The sequence below is a fragment of the Solea senegalensis genome, linkage group LG4, assembly GCF_019176455.1.
Source record: "Solea senegalensis isolate Sse05_10M linkage group LG4, IFAPA_SoseM_1, whole genome shotgun sequence".
Classification (NCBI taxonomy): Eukaryota; Metazoa; Chordata; class Actinopteri; order Pleuronectiformes; family Soleidae; genus Solea; species Solea senegalensis.
Window position 1 is genome coordinate 25,815,581 of NC_058024.1, and position 16,606 is coordinate 25,832,186.

The 16,606-nt window shown below is 40.8% G+C and overlaps 1 protein-coding gene across 2 annotated transcripts in view; it reads left to right on the top strand.

Moving 5' to 3' along the window:
* The window catches only part of LOC122768764 (sodium-coupled neutral amino acid transporter 3-like), a 38,719-nt gene that overhangs the window by 17,679 nt on the left and 4,434 nt on the right, over positions 1 to 16,606 (top strand). Inside the window, exons 3-11 of one of the 2 annotated variants that reach the window (XM_044024976.1) lie at positions 380 to 412; positions 571 to 655; positions 750 to 865; positions 6,108 to 6,181; positions 6,379 to 6,471; positions 6,560 to 6,641; positions 12,260 to 12,342; positions 13,870 to 13,928; positions 15,063 to 15,209. In XM_044024976.1, the coding sequence (XP_043880911.1) occupies positions 380 to 412; positions 571 to 655; positions 750 to 865; positions 6,108 to 6,181; positions 6,379 to 6,471; positions 6,560 to 6,641; positions 12,260 to 12,342; positions 13,870 to 13,928; positions 15,063 to 15,209 (772 nt within the window). The remainder of the gene's footprint in view (positions 1 to 379; positions 413 to 570; positions 656 to 749; positions 866 to 6,107; positions 6,182 to 6,378; positions 6,472 to 6,559; positions 6,642 to 12,259; positions 12,343 to 13,869; positions 13,929 to 15,062; positions 15,210 to 16,606) is intronic. The other variant, XM_044024977.1, reaches the window with a different exon arrangement.

Genomic DNA, 16,606 nt, shown 5'->3' on the forward strand with positions numbered 1-16,606 from the left:
AAGAAAAGCAAAATATTATCTTAGTCCGACTAAAATTGGACTTTTAACATGCATTTAAACACATTAGTCTGACTAAGATTAGCTCGATTTTAGTCAGACTATCGTGCTTGTCTCATGGCCAGTCCATCTAAGCTGTGCCTTTGCAGTGGAGGTGGTTCAACTTCCTGACATGACGCTGGTAGACTGTCCAGGTCTCACACCCGTACAGAATTCATGTCTTACGCACTGGATCTTTAAAATGTCTTCCTGCAGGAGACATATTTTCTTGATGGTCTCCTAAGTGTATTGTGTGTGTGATTACATGATGACATAGAGTGTTGTTTCTCTCACTTTGTGCTCTCGTTGCGTGACGGATGTCCTCACTCTGTGCTACTTGTAGAGAAACTGAACCCAACAGTGCCCAGAATGCAAGGTATGTCACAATAACCGACGTGTGTCGTATTCAGTGCGTCATGTCCACTTCACCTGTGTCTCTCGTGTGAATTAGAACAGATGAACAGGAGGGAAACAACGTGGTGTGTTATTTGTGTTCTTACTCTGTGTTCTTCTGACATTGTTTCTTCTCATAAGTCCACACAAAGCTGAGAATGCTGAGGCCGACAGCCAGGACTTCTTATCAGGCTCAGATGAGAAGAAGGCGACGCGCTTCACAGACGTAAGTCATATCGTCAAAATAAAGAGCAACGTCTTCAAGCACTTTTCAGTGGATTTAATATGTGCATGTGTCTCCTCTCTCTTTGCTTTTGTAGTTTGAAGGGAAAACCTCGTTTGGGATGTCAGTCTTCAACCTGGGCAACGCCATCATGGGGAGTGGGATCCTCGGGCTGGCCTACGCCATGGCTAACACAGGGGTCGTCCTGTTTTTGTAAGTTCACGTTCAACAACTTTATTGATCCCATCACTTCATTTGCAGCTGACGCCCAACTACAGTCACACAAGCAGCAATCCATGTGTTAATAAAATGGATGAATACATAGTACAGATGTTAAAATGAACATCTATTGGTTCTCTTTGAAGGTATGTGATAGCGTTGGCTTCATCATGAACATCAAAGACAAATCATGTTTAGACTAGTTGATATCAGAACTGTGAATTTGATTAGATAAATATGCCTTGTCATGAGTTAAAGGTAGTGTTGGAGATCCTGGAAAAATGGTTGGAGCAGGCTACATTTTGAATTCAAAAGTCCAAGCCGTGTTCTTCAAACTTCCCTACAAAGCCACGCCTCCAGGAACCAACACAGATGCACGAGGGCTGCGCAGCATCAGTAACTTTCGGTACTTTTTGGTGACGCTAAGTTTTTTGGACACTTGAAAAACAGCAAATACTCACTCACATAAGTTCACAAAAACATAAAGTGAACATACCAGTCCAGCAGAAACAGAGCCACCATGTCATCACTTTGCAGCCCGTCCTGGGCGTTCACTTGTCGCCAGCGTTCAAACGCAGCAAACGATGTTCACTCTGGTCTTGGATCGATGTGCATCAGCCTTTTTCTTGGCAGTAGCTTTTCTCAAAAACCGTGACCAACACCTGTTGTTGTCTCCTTTTCTGTCATAATGTTGCTGCAACGCTGCTAGATTTAGCAAGCTAGCATAAGCTCTGGCGTTGTCTTCTGAGCATGTGATTAGTGCACAGACGGGTAACAATAACAATAAATAATTGTTGAAATTACACTTGTTTTCATCAAGAAATTTCAGGGAGTTTCTTGTTGTTAATGGCTTATAATGCTATTGTTTTACTGGTCCTGCCTACTTAAGCTCAAATGACTCTGTATGTGGCCCCTAAATTATAATTATAAGTTTGACACCCCTGCCTTAAAGCATAATAGCAGAATTAAACCTCACAGATTAGCACATGACTCATTATCTTCTTGCACCAATTCTTTCCAGTTGACGTCTGTCACCACAAAGAACAGCAGAGAAATATATTATTCTAATTGTCTTGTATTAACCAGTCTGCAGACACTGTTTTTACCATCATCACATGTCATTCTGATGATAATAGCACAGATGAATAGCTTATCAAGGAAATCATTTACTTGTGCTATAAATGTGTGCCGCTGTAATTAGAAATGCATAAAAACGGTGTGGTTGACGTTCAGCTCAGATGTGGTGGGTGTTTACATCCTGCATCTCTAAAGAGCTTATCATTTAAAAGCCTCCGCGGCGGCAGCATTGTCTGTCAAGATGACAGTGACGTCACAGTCGCCTAATGCTTCAGGGAGGGTTATTTATATTTCCATCCATTGTTTTTACAATACTTGATATATAATCACATATTTTTAACGGAAGTGAGACACGGAGACGACTGTAAAGTTACACTCGTAGCTTGCATAGAATTTGTCTTACACAAGCTAACTCAAGCTGTAAGATAATGCACTGACGAATCAGGTTTGCTTGAGGAAAGTCTCAGCAGATGTCACCTCCCTCTTCTCCTTTCACCCATGCTGTTCTGACACCTTTGCCGGATGGTGCTGGCTTATAATATGTTCTGGTGCTAAAACGTACATGTTTTGTGATGATACAGTGAAGGGAACTGTTGCAACAGTTTTATTTGTATAGCACCAAGGCACTGTGCATAGACAACATTACAGAGCACAGAAAACCCAGCAATTCACACAATGAGCAAGCACTCAGCATCAGTGGAGAGAAAAAAGCCAACTCTCTTTTAACAGAAAGAAAAATCTCTGACAGAACCAGACTCAAAGATGTGCGACCGTCTGCCTAGACAGGTTGGGGTGAAAGGAAAAATGGGGGACATAGGATAGGTGAGAGAGAGAATGGACAAGAGGGAGGTGAGGCAGAGATAGAAGAGAGAGACCAGGAGAAGAAATACAGCACTTGTATCAAGTTATAATGGTAATGATAATAATAATAATAATAGTTTTGAAACTGGATCAACATTATTCCCCTTTCCTGTGGTGTGTCATGTAGCTTTTCAATGCATGAAATAGTTCCAGAATTTTCTGAAGCTCACATTAAGATTAAAATCTCTTTCACAATTGAGACCATGTTGACCACACATACGGACATTTATTTTGGCATATTAAGTAGAAATGTACAGTATCTATAGTCTTTCTACTATTTTCATTAAAATGTTTCAACAAAGTTTTAATATTCAGCACTTCCTTTAAAAAGTGAATCAAGGACATTATTTCAAGTCCTTCCCAAGCGGTCATGTCTTGAGGATTTTCCCTCGTGTTAGAGAAAGCTCCTTATTCTGAGCCGAGTTGTGTGACTTTGGCTTTTTCAGTCTGTCTGTTTGGACCTGCTGAACCTTGTGTCCCCCAGACGCTACTGTCTTTTGCACAAAGACGTGAACTCTGCGGCCGATTAATCTACATTTCACTGTGATGAATGTGTGTAATTGTGCTTGGGTTAATGTCAGGATAGATAAATAGAGCACATGGAATGTATTAATCCGCCCTGTAACAGATGACTCACTGTCGTCTTTCTGTGATTATCTGTATGATCTTTTATCATATAATATAATATGGATAGTAGCGCTAGAAATATGGGCTGGGCCATTCACATAGACTTTATTTTAACCTGTCTGTGACTGTGTCGATTGTACCATTCTGAACCTTAGTTCCTGCCGCTACGAATGACCAAAATATTGCATTATATACGTTGTTATTACTGTATCCACTGCTCCACATATTATTTTGTACTTTGAAAACTTGAAAGATGATCCAGTCTTAACCCTTTAACACGGTGAGTATCGCCAGTGACACGTTTGGGCAAGCACTCTTTGCGTTACCGTAATTACACAATGGTTTGTGCTATCGAAAAAGTCCCAACAGTTTAAATATCAAATTTTGGGACAAATACTTGAAAAATTACACTGGAAACATGTTTTAAAGTGTTAAAATTTCTAAATTAAATGTACAATTACAGTGTTTTTTACAGTGTTTTTCTTGACTTTATACTGTTAATACGCTCTCTTAACATGTAGTAAATTGTAAGTAGTCTAGACATATTATAATAATTATACTAACCTAGATCATGGATCTGGATCCTGCAACCTGCAAGATGAGGAGATAGAGAGAGAGAGATGTACAACTTCAGTGTTTTTTGTGTGGAACTATATCTGTTTCTCTGGGCGTGACCAGAGATGTTGCATCTTTTTGGCCGAGTGTCTTCGTTTTGACTATTTTTTAATTCGTTTGGTGTGTTGATTTTCACTCAGTGAGGCTGGTCATCTGAGTACTGTAGCTCGTCAGGTTGTGGTTGCTTAGGCAACAGGAGTGTGACCTTCAAGCACTTCAGTTCAGTTATGCAGGAAAAAAAAACCCTCTGCATTCGAACTGCATTTTAGAAAGTCACGAGTGTTGTGTTTGGGGGATTAAATTAACAATAGCTGTGTTAAGATTACTGTTAAGATAAGAACAGCGTCAAGCACTCACTGTAACTGTTATGCACTGTTTCTAAGACATGTTTCCTTTGTGGCTCAGTGTTTGGTGTCGGACTCAGACTCTCAGTGAAGCACTCAGTGGGTCTGTGGCTGCGGGGCAGTGCAGGAATGCTGCGAGCAGAGCTAAAGCGTGTCACTCTGTGTGACTGTCAGCAGATCCGTCCTCCCACTGCCACTTGACTGAATAAATCCTCCACAGCAAGTCAGCCCAGCATTCTTCCACGTCGTTTCGAGAGAAAAGCCAAACAAACAACCCAAAAAAACTCTTAACTGGCCAGGAGGTGAAAGATGTGATGCCATGAGTGAGTGAGTGAGTGAGTGAGTGAGTGAGAGAAAGCTAATTGAGAGTCCATTCACAAAACGTTTGCATGCCAAATTCTCACTTAAAAGTCCAGAGTGTAACAGTTGGGAGGTTTTATTATAATATTCTACCTATAAACATGTTAGCATAAGTATATAATCGCAAACATTGTTGGGTTTTGTAGCCTCAACAAGAAGAATAAGCCTTTTATCTATGCTTTTGGAAACCAGAGCGTGCATTTTGCATTTCTAAACAAAGTGAAACGGCTCTGTCCTCCTGAAACCAGGGGTGTCAAACTCAAATGACGTGGGGGGCAATGAGCGTTTAGTCTGGTCAAGAGCGGGCCGGTCCAAGAGGACAAAAGTGGGGGAAAAAAAACAACTGTTTAGTAGCGGGTGGGCAATTCATTTAGTCATTCATTCGTTCATTAATCGCCTACCGCTTTATCCTCCACATGAGGGTCACGGGGCTGCTGGTGCCAAACCCAGCTGACACAGGGGTGAATAGGTCGCTGGGCAGGTCGCTGCCAGTCCGTCTGGGTGGGAAATATGAGCTAAAACAAGTATAACACAGTATTCCATCATGATAAAATGTCCATTTTATAAAAAAACCCCATATCTATATAGTTGCACATCAAAGCCAAAGTGTGGTTATTACAGTAATTTCACTCGCACTGAATCTGGTATCTGTGGGTAGTAGAATCGGGTCGTTTTTTGGCCTGTTTCTGCACATTTGAAACAAAAACCCAAACAAATGTTAATTTAAATGATGAAAATTAATTTAAATTTCAAATTTACTACAATGTGTTTTCTTGATAAGAGTTTTTGTTTTTCTTTATTTCAAATTGTTAAAACACTATTTTAACATGCAGTCAATTGTAAGTATCTGCCAGATATTGAAAGTTGGGCAAAAGCACTTTGTTACAGGACATTTTATGGTTAAAAGATGGACATTTTGAGGCTTAGGTGTTGGATTTGCTTGGAACAATTGCTCATACTCTCACATAATGTCTGTTTGTAGAGACCTTTGTGAGAATCTATCTTTAAAAAACGTCTGTGGTTGAAACTGTGGACTGAAATGGATCATTCCACCACTGACGTAGAGTATGTACTGTAGAGGAGCGATACTTGTGTTAGTAAAGGATGCACTCTCGGCGAAGAGTCCATCTGGAGAGTACAGTGCACACGGTGTGTTTGATTCAGCTGGAGTAACAGTCGCGTACAGAGAGGATCCGTGGGAATCCTGCACGTCCAACACAGTCTACGTACTGGCATTCAGACGCTGTATGTCCGTCCTGCAGCTGTGTAAACACACCACGGTGTAATGTAATGTAATCTATAAATCTGTGATATAGAATAATGCTCTCTCTGATGTTCTTTGTTTGTTTCAGGATACTCCTCACAGTGGTGGCCGTCCTCTCCTCATATTCCATCCATTTGCTGCTAAAGTCGTCTGGTATCGTAGGTACGTGAATCTCCGTCTTGCAAACATCTCAATTACCTTCTTTTGTGTCAGATGCTCGGATCATAAGAAATGAATCTCCCCCCTTCGCCCGTAATCTGCTGCGCAAGACGTTGATCAGATTTTCAATCTTTTTATACAGTCCATAACACTGTTAGTGTGGATGTAACGTGCTGACACTGTGCTTGTTTGTGGCTCAGGTATACGTGCGTATGAGCAGCTCGGTTACAGGGCCTTTGGGACCCCGGGGAAGATGGCCGCCGGCATCGCCATCACACTGCAGAACATTGGAGGTGAGGTCACAAACCGCTGCCATCCATCTGTCCTTATAAACATACATTACATGTGATGCTTACATGTGTCATGTGTCCTCCCTCACAGCCATGTCCAGTTACCTGTACATCGTCAAGTATGAGTTTCCTCTGGTCATCCAGGCCTTTCTGAAGGTGGATAATCCCGCAGGGTGAGTCGTCGTGTGAGATTACACATTCACCGACCACTTTATCAAGTGTTTCGATCTGTGTAACCCTCAGTAGAACCAATGGTAAATTTGCCATGAGAATAATACACAACTCCTTATATGGACATCGTGAGGGTGTGTGTTTATAGGTCACATATTCATTTTTGCAATGTCATATTTTCATAAAATACTCAAAATACTTTTTAAACCAACATCAGTCCTCGTCATACATATCAAACGTGACTGAATTGTAAAGTTTTAAACCCTTAAATTGCCAAGTTTTTTTCATGATGCATCAAAAGTAGTGATTTGGACAGGTTTCAATGAGGACATTTTTGGGTGTAAGGTGTGTTAGTGTGAGTATTTTAGACTAAAGTAGTGCAAAAAAATTGAGGACACTCAAAAATGCACAACCTGGCATAAATGTTGCAACAATATGCATAAAAACAGGATAAAATAAAAGCCAACCCTTACGTATTAGTGTGTTACACCCTAAGAGATGCTCCGCCCACGTTCAATACATAAAACTTTATGCACTTTGTTCTCTATGTTGCGAATAAATAGAGAAATCCTGCACTTTTAACTTTTCACGTTCACGTTTAGTTCTCTTCAGTTTGACAGATATCGTGATCTATCGCTGTATCGTGAGCTAACCCTGCGTTTCACACCCCTGCTGCACACGCTGGTGCCCCGAGTGCGTCACCTTTCAAATTAAAAGCCTGTCATTGGACAGTTATGCCATTAACAGACAGACAAACATTACTAGATCAATTGTGAGCCTCCACGGAGGAGTCGGCACGTCCTCCTGTGCCAGTTGCCAGGCCTGGTGCTGCTGCTCTCCATGTGCTCAACAGCTGGCGTGAGAACAAATGTAACAGTGACCCCGAAGGAGGCGGAGAGCAGCAGCGCGGCCACCGAGAGAAACGCTCGCAAATCAAAAACACAGCCCGGCTCCACGGCACAAAATGTAAACCATGGGATATCGCTGGCCAGCGCAGGTGGCCGCAGAGACAAACAACCGTCGCGGCCTTGGGATTGGGGGAGATTTGGAGTGAGATGTTACCCCTGCACACGTTAACCCTTACCCTAGTTAGAGCCTCTGTTCCTGAATGCAGCAGCGTTTGACTGATACACAGCACATGCCTGCATATAAATGTGCTACAGAGGCTAATTACAGTGTGCAGTGGAGTGAGTTTACTGGATAAAAATAAAGTGTGCTGCTCTCAACACTTTCACGGCTACTGGTTTACTCATAAATATGTAAAGAGACTATATGGATCCTGTTTGGATCTGGACTTCTCACTGACATTATGACTGTTTTAATGAGTCTGATTGTACAGGTGTGTCGACTGTCAGTGTGTGTGTGTGTGTGTGTGTGCAGGTGTGACAGAGACAGTGGAGCTCAAACAATTAACAATCAACAATCGATTACTAAATGAATCGACACCTTTTCTCACGAGATTTCTGATTGTTTCATCTTCTTAAATGTGAATGTTTTCTGGTTTCTTTGCTCCATGTAACAAAGAAATCATTCAAACTGAATCAAAAACAATGACATTTGAGAACATCGTCATTTCCAGGTTTGACAAACAACATTTTCAGACATTTTATGGACCAAACGATTACTCGATTAACCCTGAACGTAATCGACAGATTAATCGATTATGAAAATAATCATTAGTTGCAGCTCTAGATCTGAGTCAATCAAAGCTCTAATGCTGGAAAAACGTTTTAACCCTTAGTGCTCATACGACACAGATCTGTGCCGTAATGTTTGGTAATTTGCAGTGGGAATAAAACACAACTCCTTATATGGACATCCTGGGGGTGTGTGTTTATATATATATATGTATATGTATACAGTATATATACACATATTCAGGCTTTTTTTCTGTCTTCTTATGTGTTGTTGAGTCAATGTTATGATAAATTTGATGTCACATTTATAGTCGTGATATAAAGTAGCAATAATTGTGCTCAGTTTTAAAAGATTTTTTTCAGACTCTATTTTTATAAGATTTTATTGTGCAGGGTGGAGTGGCTCACTGGTTAAGACCCTACCTTGTGTACCAAAGACATCATGGTCGCAAGTTCGATTCCACCCCTGGCTAATTGTACTTGATTCCATTGTAAGTCGCTTTGGATAAAAGCGTCTGCTAAATGACATGTAATGTAATGTAATGTAATGTGCAAAAGTCACAAAGTTATTGATTTTCTTTTTGTTCATAAAAAAGAACACAGTGAATTTTGAACAGTGACGTATTCACAAATTTCACAAATTCAATCCCTGAAAAGAAGATACAAGACACTCTATATTCCACATGTTTACAGCCTCTGTATAAACTGTATGTTGAAACATGGAAGAAAGCAGCTGAAATGCTGTGTGTTCTAAGAGATAACGCCGTGAAACTCACTGGTCAGATGATGTCAGCTGAGGAGGCTTTGGTCTCTCGTTCGTCTTGAGGACAGATTGTGTCTTGAGGACAAATATGTCCTCAAACCACCTCCTTGTGTTGTGTCTTTGATCAGATCTGAGGAGACATTCAGGTCTGTACTTGGCTCATTCTGCTCACTGAGAGTGGATGTTCATACTCGATCTGAACATTTTTCATTTATTTCATTTCTTTATGATGTCAGCTCCGTGTGGCTGTGGTCAGCAGTCAGTGTATATTTGAGAGGACAGACTAACTTACAGTACACCAGTGGACTTCCATCCTCAGACAGTGTCAGAGAACATGGATGGGAGTAATAACAGTGGCATCCCATAATCCAGTAGTTATTGGTAGAAATATGTAAATGTATAACCACCTGAAATTAAAAAACAAACACAATCACTGTGGTTTTAATACCGTCTTAGTACTTAAAATGAGGGTTTACAGAAGTGTTCAGCATTCACTGAAAAGGCTCTGGTTTTACAAGATTCTTTTTTTTTGGTCTGTTTTTACGAGATTTTTTTTTTCAGGGTCTGTTTTTACGAGATTTTTTTTCAGGTCAGTTTTTACAAGCTTTTCTTTTTTCAGGGTTAGTTTTTACGAGATTCTTTTTTTTGTCTGTTTTTACAAGATTTTTTTCAGGGTCTGTTTTTACGAGATTTCTTTTTGGGTCAGTTTTTACAAGCTTTTCTTTTTTCAGGGTTAGTTTTACGAGATTCTTTTTTGGTCTTTTACGAGAGATTTTTTCAGGGTCTGTTTTACAGATTTTTTAGGGTCTGTTTTTGAGATTTTTTTTCGGGTCAGTTTTACAAGATTTTTTTAGGGTTAGTTTTTTTTTGAGATTCTTTTTTGTCTGTTTTTACGAGATTTTTTTCTTCTGGTCAGTTTTTACGAGATTCTTTTTTTGGCTCAGTTTTTAAAAGATTTTTTTCAGACTCTATTTTTATAAGATTTTATTTCGGACTCTGTTTTTACAAATAAAAATTTCAGACTCTGTTTTTACGAGATTTTTTTCTTCTGGTCAGTTTTTACGAGATTTTTTTTGGCTCAGTTTTTAAAAGATTTTTTTTCTTCGGGTCAGTTTTTACGAGATTCTTTTTTTCGGGTCTGTTTTTACAAGATTTTTTTCAGACTCTATTTTTATAAGATTTTATTTTTCTTCTCAATGCATCTAACAGAAGCTGGTTGTAATACGCTTCCGTAGATGAAGCCGGTTTTGGCTCCGTAGTTGCACCTGCTGGGGATCCAGTATTTTTAACAACCTCCTGATAAAAAAGTCAGAATATTATAAGAAAAAAGTTGTAATATTATAAGATTCTTTTTTATCATTATCCAATGTATTATTAAATAGCATGAGAACACTAGCAGCCATTTCCTCCTCCAGTCCACAAAGCAGATGCTTTTCTCCAAGTCTGTGTTTGTGATTCTTTCTTCCAACACCATCTGCATTCTGTTGATATTTATTATTATTATTATTATTATTGTTATTAATAATAATAATAATAATAATAATAATAATAATAATAATAGTAATAATACATTAGAAAACAGAATCTCATAATAGTACGACTTTATTCTACGTCGTCACACTTTCTGCACTACAAGTATTTAAGACATTGCTGCCATAACATGAACTGTAAAGAAGAATATCTGATCACAAAAGCTGAAAATGGTATTTCCCATTTTTCTCTCATACATAACACATAACACACACACACAGAGCTAATGTCAAAACACACGCACTATTCATGTTACATCACCAGTTATAATACCATTTGTTTGTTACAGATACAGCTGCTGTGGGGCAGGGGTTTATTGGCTCACGGAGAGTGAAGTGGAAACTGTTATTATGTGTAATCATTGTTGATGACTAAACAGAGCAAACGCAGTGTGTGGCAGATCATATGATACACACACACACACACACACACTTTTATATCTCAGTGATAACACATCATTGACATAAAACAACATGTATTTATTCATTTTTGTACATTTTTTGGACCACACAAAGCTATAAATACACACACAGGTTTGTGTAGCTATTCTTCTTAGGACCTTGCATCAACACAGCCTGAACAAAGCCTTATCCCTGACCTTAACCATAAGCAGGTAATGCCAAACTCTAACCTTAATCTAACCACAATACTAGTCTTAGCCCTAAACTTTACCAGTTCCTCAGTTATTAGGTTCTGCCTCATTGAGACCAGGTTTTGGTCTCCATGAGGACTACTGGTACTAGTGTTTGTGCCAGAAAAGGTAACAAATATGTAGGAACACACACACACACACACACACACCCACACACACACACACACACACACACACACACACACACACACACACACACACACACCCACCATATTGAGGAATCAATCATCCAAGAGCTATTTTTAGACTGACATATGAGTGATTAATTCCTGGTCTTAGACCAAGAGACAGAGAGAGAGAGAGACACAGAGAGACACAGAGGGAGAGAGAGAGACACAGAGAGAGAGAGAGAGGCAACATCTGTTGCAGCACACACTGTGCATTCACACATTGAATGAAAGAAGAGGAGGGTCATCTATCCTGTTGTCATTCTGCCCTTTGGCCATCTGCTCCATGCACAACACAATCTCTTATTGACACACATGCACTAAAAGAAATGACAGCCGGATGCACAGTCAGCAATAATCACAATTAATACATTTTCTGTACAAACACAATATAAACAAACGTGAAGAGCTGCAACGTTTTTAAAATAACACATAATCCTTCGAGAATAAAGTCAAAGTCTTTTGAGAATATAGTCGTAATCTTTCCAGAATAAAGTCGTAATCTTTTGAGAATAAAGTCGGAATTTTTCGATAATAAATGAGAATGAAGTTGTAATATAATGAGAATAAAGTTTGTCCCTAATACTCCGTCGTAATGAGCAAATCTGTTTATCTGTAAATAAAAATAAAAATGCTGCTTTATTTGTAAAAATGAAACTCAAAGCTTTCTCCACCGTCGAAGCCTCGCGTCGCTGCACAGCTGATTTCCTCCCGCGTCTCCTTGAGATCGATCGTGGACGCAGTGCATACGCTTGACAGAGTGAGATTGAGAGGAACGTTAACGCTGAATAATTCACAATCAATACACTTGTCTCTTTGTCTCTGTGTCTCTTTGTCTCTTTGTCTCTTTGTCTCTGTGTCTCCTCTGCAGCGAATGGTTCCTGAACGGAAACTACCTTGTGATCATCGTGTCTGTCGCAGTCATTTTACCTCTGGCTCTGATGAAGCAGCTCGGTGAGTTTTAACATTTTAACGTCGCGTCCGTCTCATCACTCGTCTCGTCTGTGAGTCACCGAGGCCGCTCGCTCGCCTCGACTTCTTTAATGAAGTTAAAGCGAGACTGCTTCACTTTAAATTCACTGCAGCTACAAAAGTCATTCATGGCCCTAATGTGATGAATGTTGGATCGTTTTACGTTTGCATTCAGCTGAAATGCAAAGCTGAAGTAAAGGACTGTGGGAGAGGAGGAGAAAATCAGACGAGTAGATCAATAATCTCTGTAATCAGGTACTAACTGAAAGTTTAGCTGATTTTACACATTTTATAAATAGTTTACCAAAGTGCTGTTCTATTCTGGGTCGCTTCACGGTCCGGGCCTTTCAGCGTGGACTTCAGACTGCTGTGCACTGATGTCAGAGAGTGTCGTCACAGGAAGACGCACAACAATCAATCAACTGTAGATCAGCTACAACGACGATCCTGAAAACGTGGATTAATCTCCCAACGTTTAACAAAGGAAAAGTCTATAATCTCATCATTTAACAGAGGAGTCTGGTGTATTTAGCCTGTGATCGCGAGCAGCATCACGAACCCTGCTGCTGTGCTCCGGTGCCGCAGGAAGTTACACTTTACAAGTCACTAGTCACTCGCTTGTGAGTGTCGCCTTTAAAGCGACGCGCAGCCGTGCAGTGATGACTCCGCCCACGTTGAGTCGGTACTGTTTTGTAGTGGAAAACCGTCCCTGCTCCATCACACAGGTCATGACCAGGCTTGTTGCAGAGCTTGGTGATGAGCTGACGTGTCTCTGCTGAATTTTTTTACAGTAATGACGTAGGTGACGACAGGATGGTCACAGAGACGTTCCCGATCAGTGTGGAGAGTTTTCTTCCATGATTCATCTTTGCTGAGCTTCAGGATCGGAGCAGTCGCTCAAGGATGCTCTGAGGACGTCCGTCAGCATCCAGGCTTGAGGTCCTTGTGTCCTTGAACTGTTGCTATAATCTAGATATTTTTAGGTGAACGTGGCAAACACAATTGAGAGCAACACTCTTTAATTCCCACGTTAAGAAGATTTGAAGTCTTATTCTGACACAGAAGACTTTTCTTTTCTTTTCTTTCTTTCTTTTTTGCTCGTAATAGTAAGTAATAACCTTCACTACACTCACGCGTCGAGGTGTTTCCGTGCGTGAGAGCGTCGACAGTCAAACGGAACAAAAGTGGAAAGAAAGGAAAGACAGGGAGGAAGCCAGCTTGGAAGTGAGAAAGAGGAGGCACGTTGGCTGACCTCTTATAAGAAGTCTGTCTCCCGCCGAGGCATCGACGACAACAGAGCCAGTTGGCGCGGCAGGGTCTGTAATGAGCTCTGACTTCCTGCACATTCTGTCAATTTAGTCCACAGCGAGGCGGCGTGAGTGGAGCAGGAAATGTGGCTTCTTCATTGAAATATTATTCAGACAAAAGAAAAAGAGCTTTCTGATGAAACATCGTCCAGATGAACACGTGTGACACACAGAGAAATGCTAATGAAGCGTTTGGTTGCAGGGTACCTGGGATATTCCAGTGGCTTCTCTCTGACCTGCATGGTTTTCTTTCTCATTTCGGTAAGTCGTGCTTTACATACGCACTAGATTATTATACAGTTATGTTATGTAACGTGTCCTTTGTTTCCTGTTTGTCGTGCGTTTGGCACAAACATATTCAGATGCAGTGAGAGGATTTAACTTGTGACATTCACCGACCCACACACCACCTCTTTAGTATTCCCCGCTCTCCTTGGTGTAATATTTGAGGCTCTGCTGCTTCTCTGTCTTTCTCTGACCTAGTTCTGGGTTTGTGAGCTGTAATCCATGCACCGCTCTCTCTCTCTCTCTCTCTCTCTCTGTCTCTCTCTCTGTCTCACTCCCTCGCTCTCTGTCTCTCTCTCTGTGTTTGTAGACTGTACTCTACAGTACAGCCTCTCTTCCTGCTTAACCCTTAGTGCTCGCGCGGCACAGATCTGTGCCGCAGGTGCACCCATGGTAAATTTGCCGTGGAAATAAAACACAACTCCTTATATGGACGTCCTGGAGGTGTGTTTATAGGCCACATATTCAGGATTTTAAAAATTCCAGGTTTTTTTTCGTCTTCTTATGTGTTGTTGAGTCAAAGTTATGATTCATTTTATGTCACATTTTTAGTCGTGATATAAAGTAGCAATAATTGTGCAGAAATCACAAAATTAGAGCGTTTTTCTTTTCTTTTTGTTCATAAAAATGAGCCAAGTGAACTTTGAACTGTGACGTATTTCCAAATTTCACAAATTGAATCTGACTTTAAAGATTTTCAGTCCTTTTTGCTCAGGTGTGTACGGAAGATTAAAGTCAGAATTAGGAGATTAAAGTCAGAATTCAGAGACGAAAGTCAGAATTAGGAGATTAAAGTCAGAATTCAGAGACGAAAGTCAGAATTCCCAGAAAGAAGTCAGAATTTGGAATTTTTCACATGTGACCCTAATACTATTTCATAGGTGTGTTTATGTAGTATTATATAGTATTCTATCTAGTTTCTCTTCATCAGAGGTTGTGCTGAAAACAAAAGGATATACTTCAGTCTGTGTTGCACATTCTTGAACCCTCTGTATATAAACTGTATGTTCAAACATAGTAATGTAAAAAAGCAGCAGAAGTGGTTATCAAAGCGTCTCTCCTCCTCCTCCTCCTCCTCCTCCTCCTCCCTCCTCCTCCTCCCTGCTGCAGGTCATCTATAAGAAGTTCAACACGCCGTGTCCGTTTGTGGACTTCTCCTTCAATGCGAGCGCCAGCGTCGTCAATATCACTGCGATGGAGCCCGGCGGGGAGACCAATCCCGCTTGTATCCCCAAAATGGCCAATCTGAACTCACAGGTATGTTCACGCATGTCACTCAGTATGCAGGTCCACACGTCCCCGCCCCCCCATGGCCGCTGACACACACACCCTCTGACATGTTCAGCATGTTGCTCATGACAGTTCGTACTCCGAGCATGAAAGTTACCCGTGGTTTGAAGCGCTCGATGGCAGCAGACGAGAGCAGGTGAAGGCTTTTATCAGGCTGTTAATCACAGACAACAGCTCTGTGATTAATGCACAGCTCAGCTCGCTCATGGACACTTTCCCCCTGAGCCGTCCACTCACTCACTCACTCACTCACTCACTCACTCACTCACTCTCTGTCCACTGTGTCTCTTCACTCTTATACTGAGTTTTCCCAGGTTTGCCCTTTGTTGGACAAAGAGATGGAGAATGAGTGGAACGAGAAAGACCCAACATTTTCCCAGAGTTCATGCCTTCACAGCAGGACACACACACACACACACACACACACACACACACACACACACACACACACACACACACACACACACACACACACTCTTAAACCTGCAGTCACATGACGTTATGAAACATTTAAAGCTACAGTGCGTAACTTTTGGTGATTATTTTGATTATTATTGCGTCTTAGTTTAGAAACAGTGAAATGAAAAAAGATTTCTATACTACGTCTTTTCCTCTGAAAACAATAACTGTCAAGCAATACTATCAGACCTGACCCAGCGGACCCACTGCGCGCCGCGCAAATGATGCGAATTGCGTCATTTACGTGCAGGTTTTGGAACCGTGTGCAAAGAGTGTGTTGCGGGCGAGCCTGAGCCTGAGCCTGAGCCTGAGCCCGAGCCCTGAGCCCTGAGCCCGAGCCCGAGCCCTGAGCCCTGCTCACCAAGCAGAAAAAAAACGGCTGACACCCTGACTCCTCTGCCTGACGGACCTTTCAGCTGTGAGCCGCTCAAACCAGACGTGTCCGAGGGCATGTGGCATCGTTCTCTTCTGCTTTGGTTTCAAAAGAAGAACTTAGGCTGACAATAATAATAATAATAATAATAATAATAATAACAATAACAATAACAATAATAATAATGAGAGCTGTGTTCACTTGAAAAGGTCACGATTTTGATGTCCTCAAATGTTTTGTCCACAAACCAAAATGATTCACTTTTAATGATTTCTTTGTTATTCAGAGCAAAGAAAGAAGAAAATATTCACATTTAAGCTTAAACACCCAGAAATCTTGTTTTAATCATGAAAAAAGCTTCAAACCAATTATTTGAGTTGTCGATTAATTTAGTAATCGATTAATAATCGATTCATCGTTTCAGCTCTAGTTCACATTCACATTCTCGTCGTTTTTTGTTCTGTACAAAAATAACGTTGTTTTATTCAGACAGACACGATGACTCAGCAAAAACATAAAGAGTAAATAAATT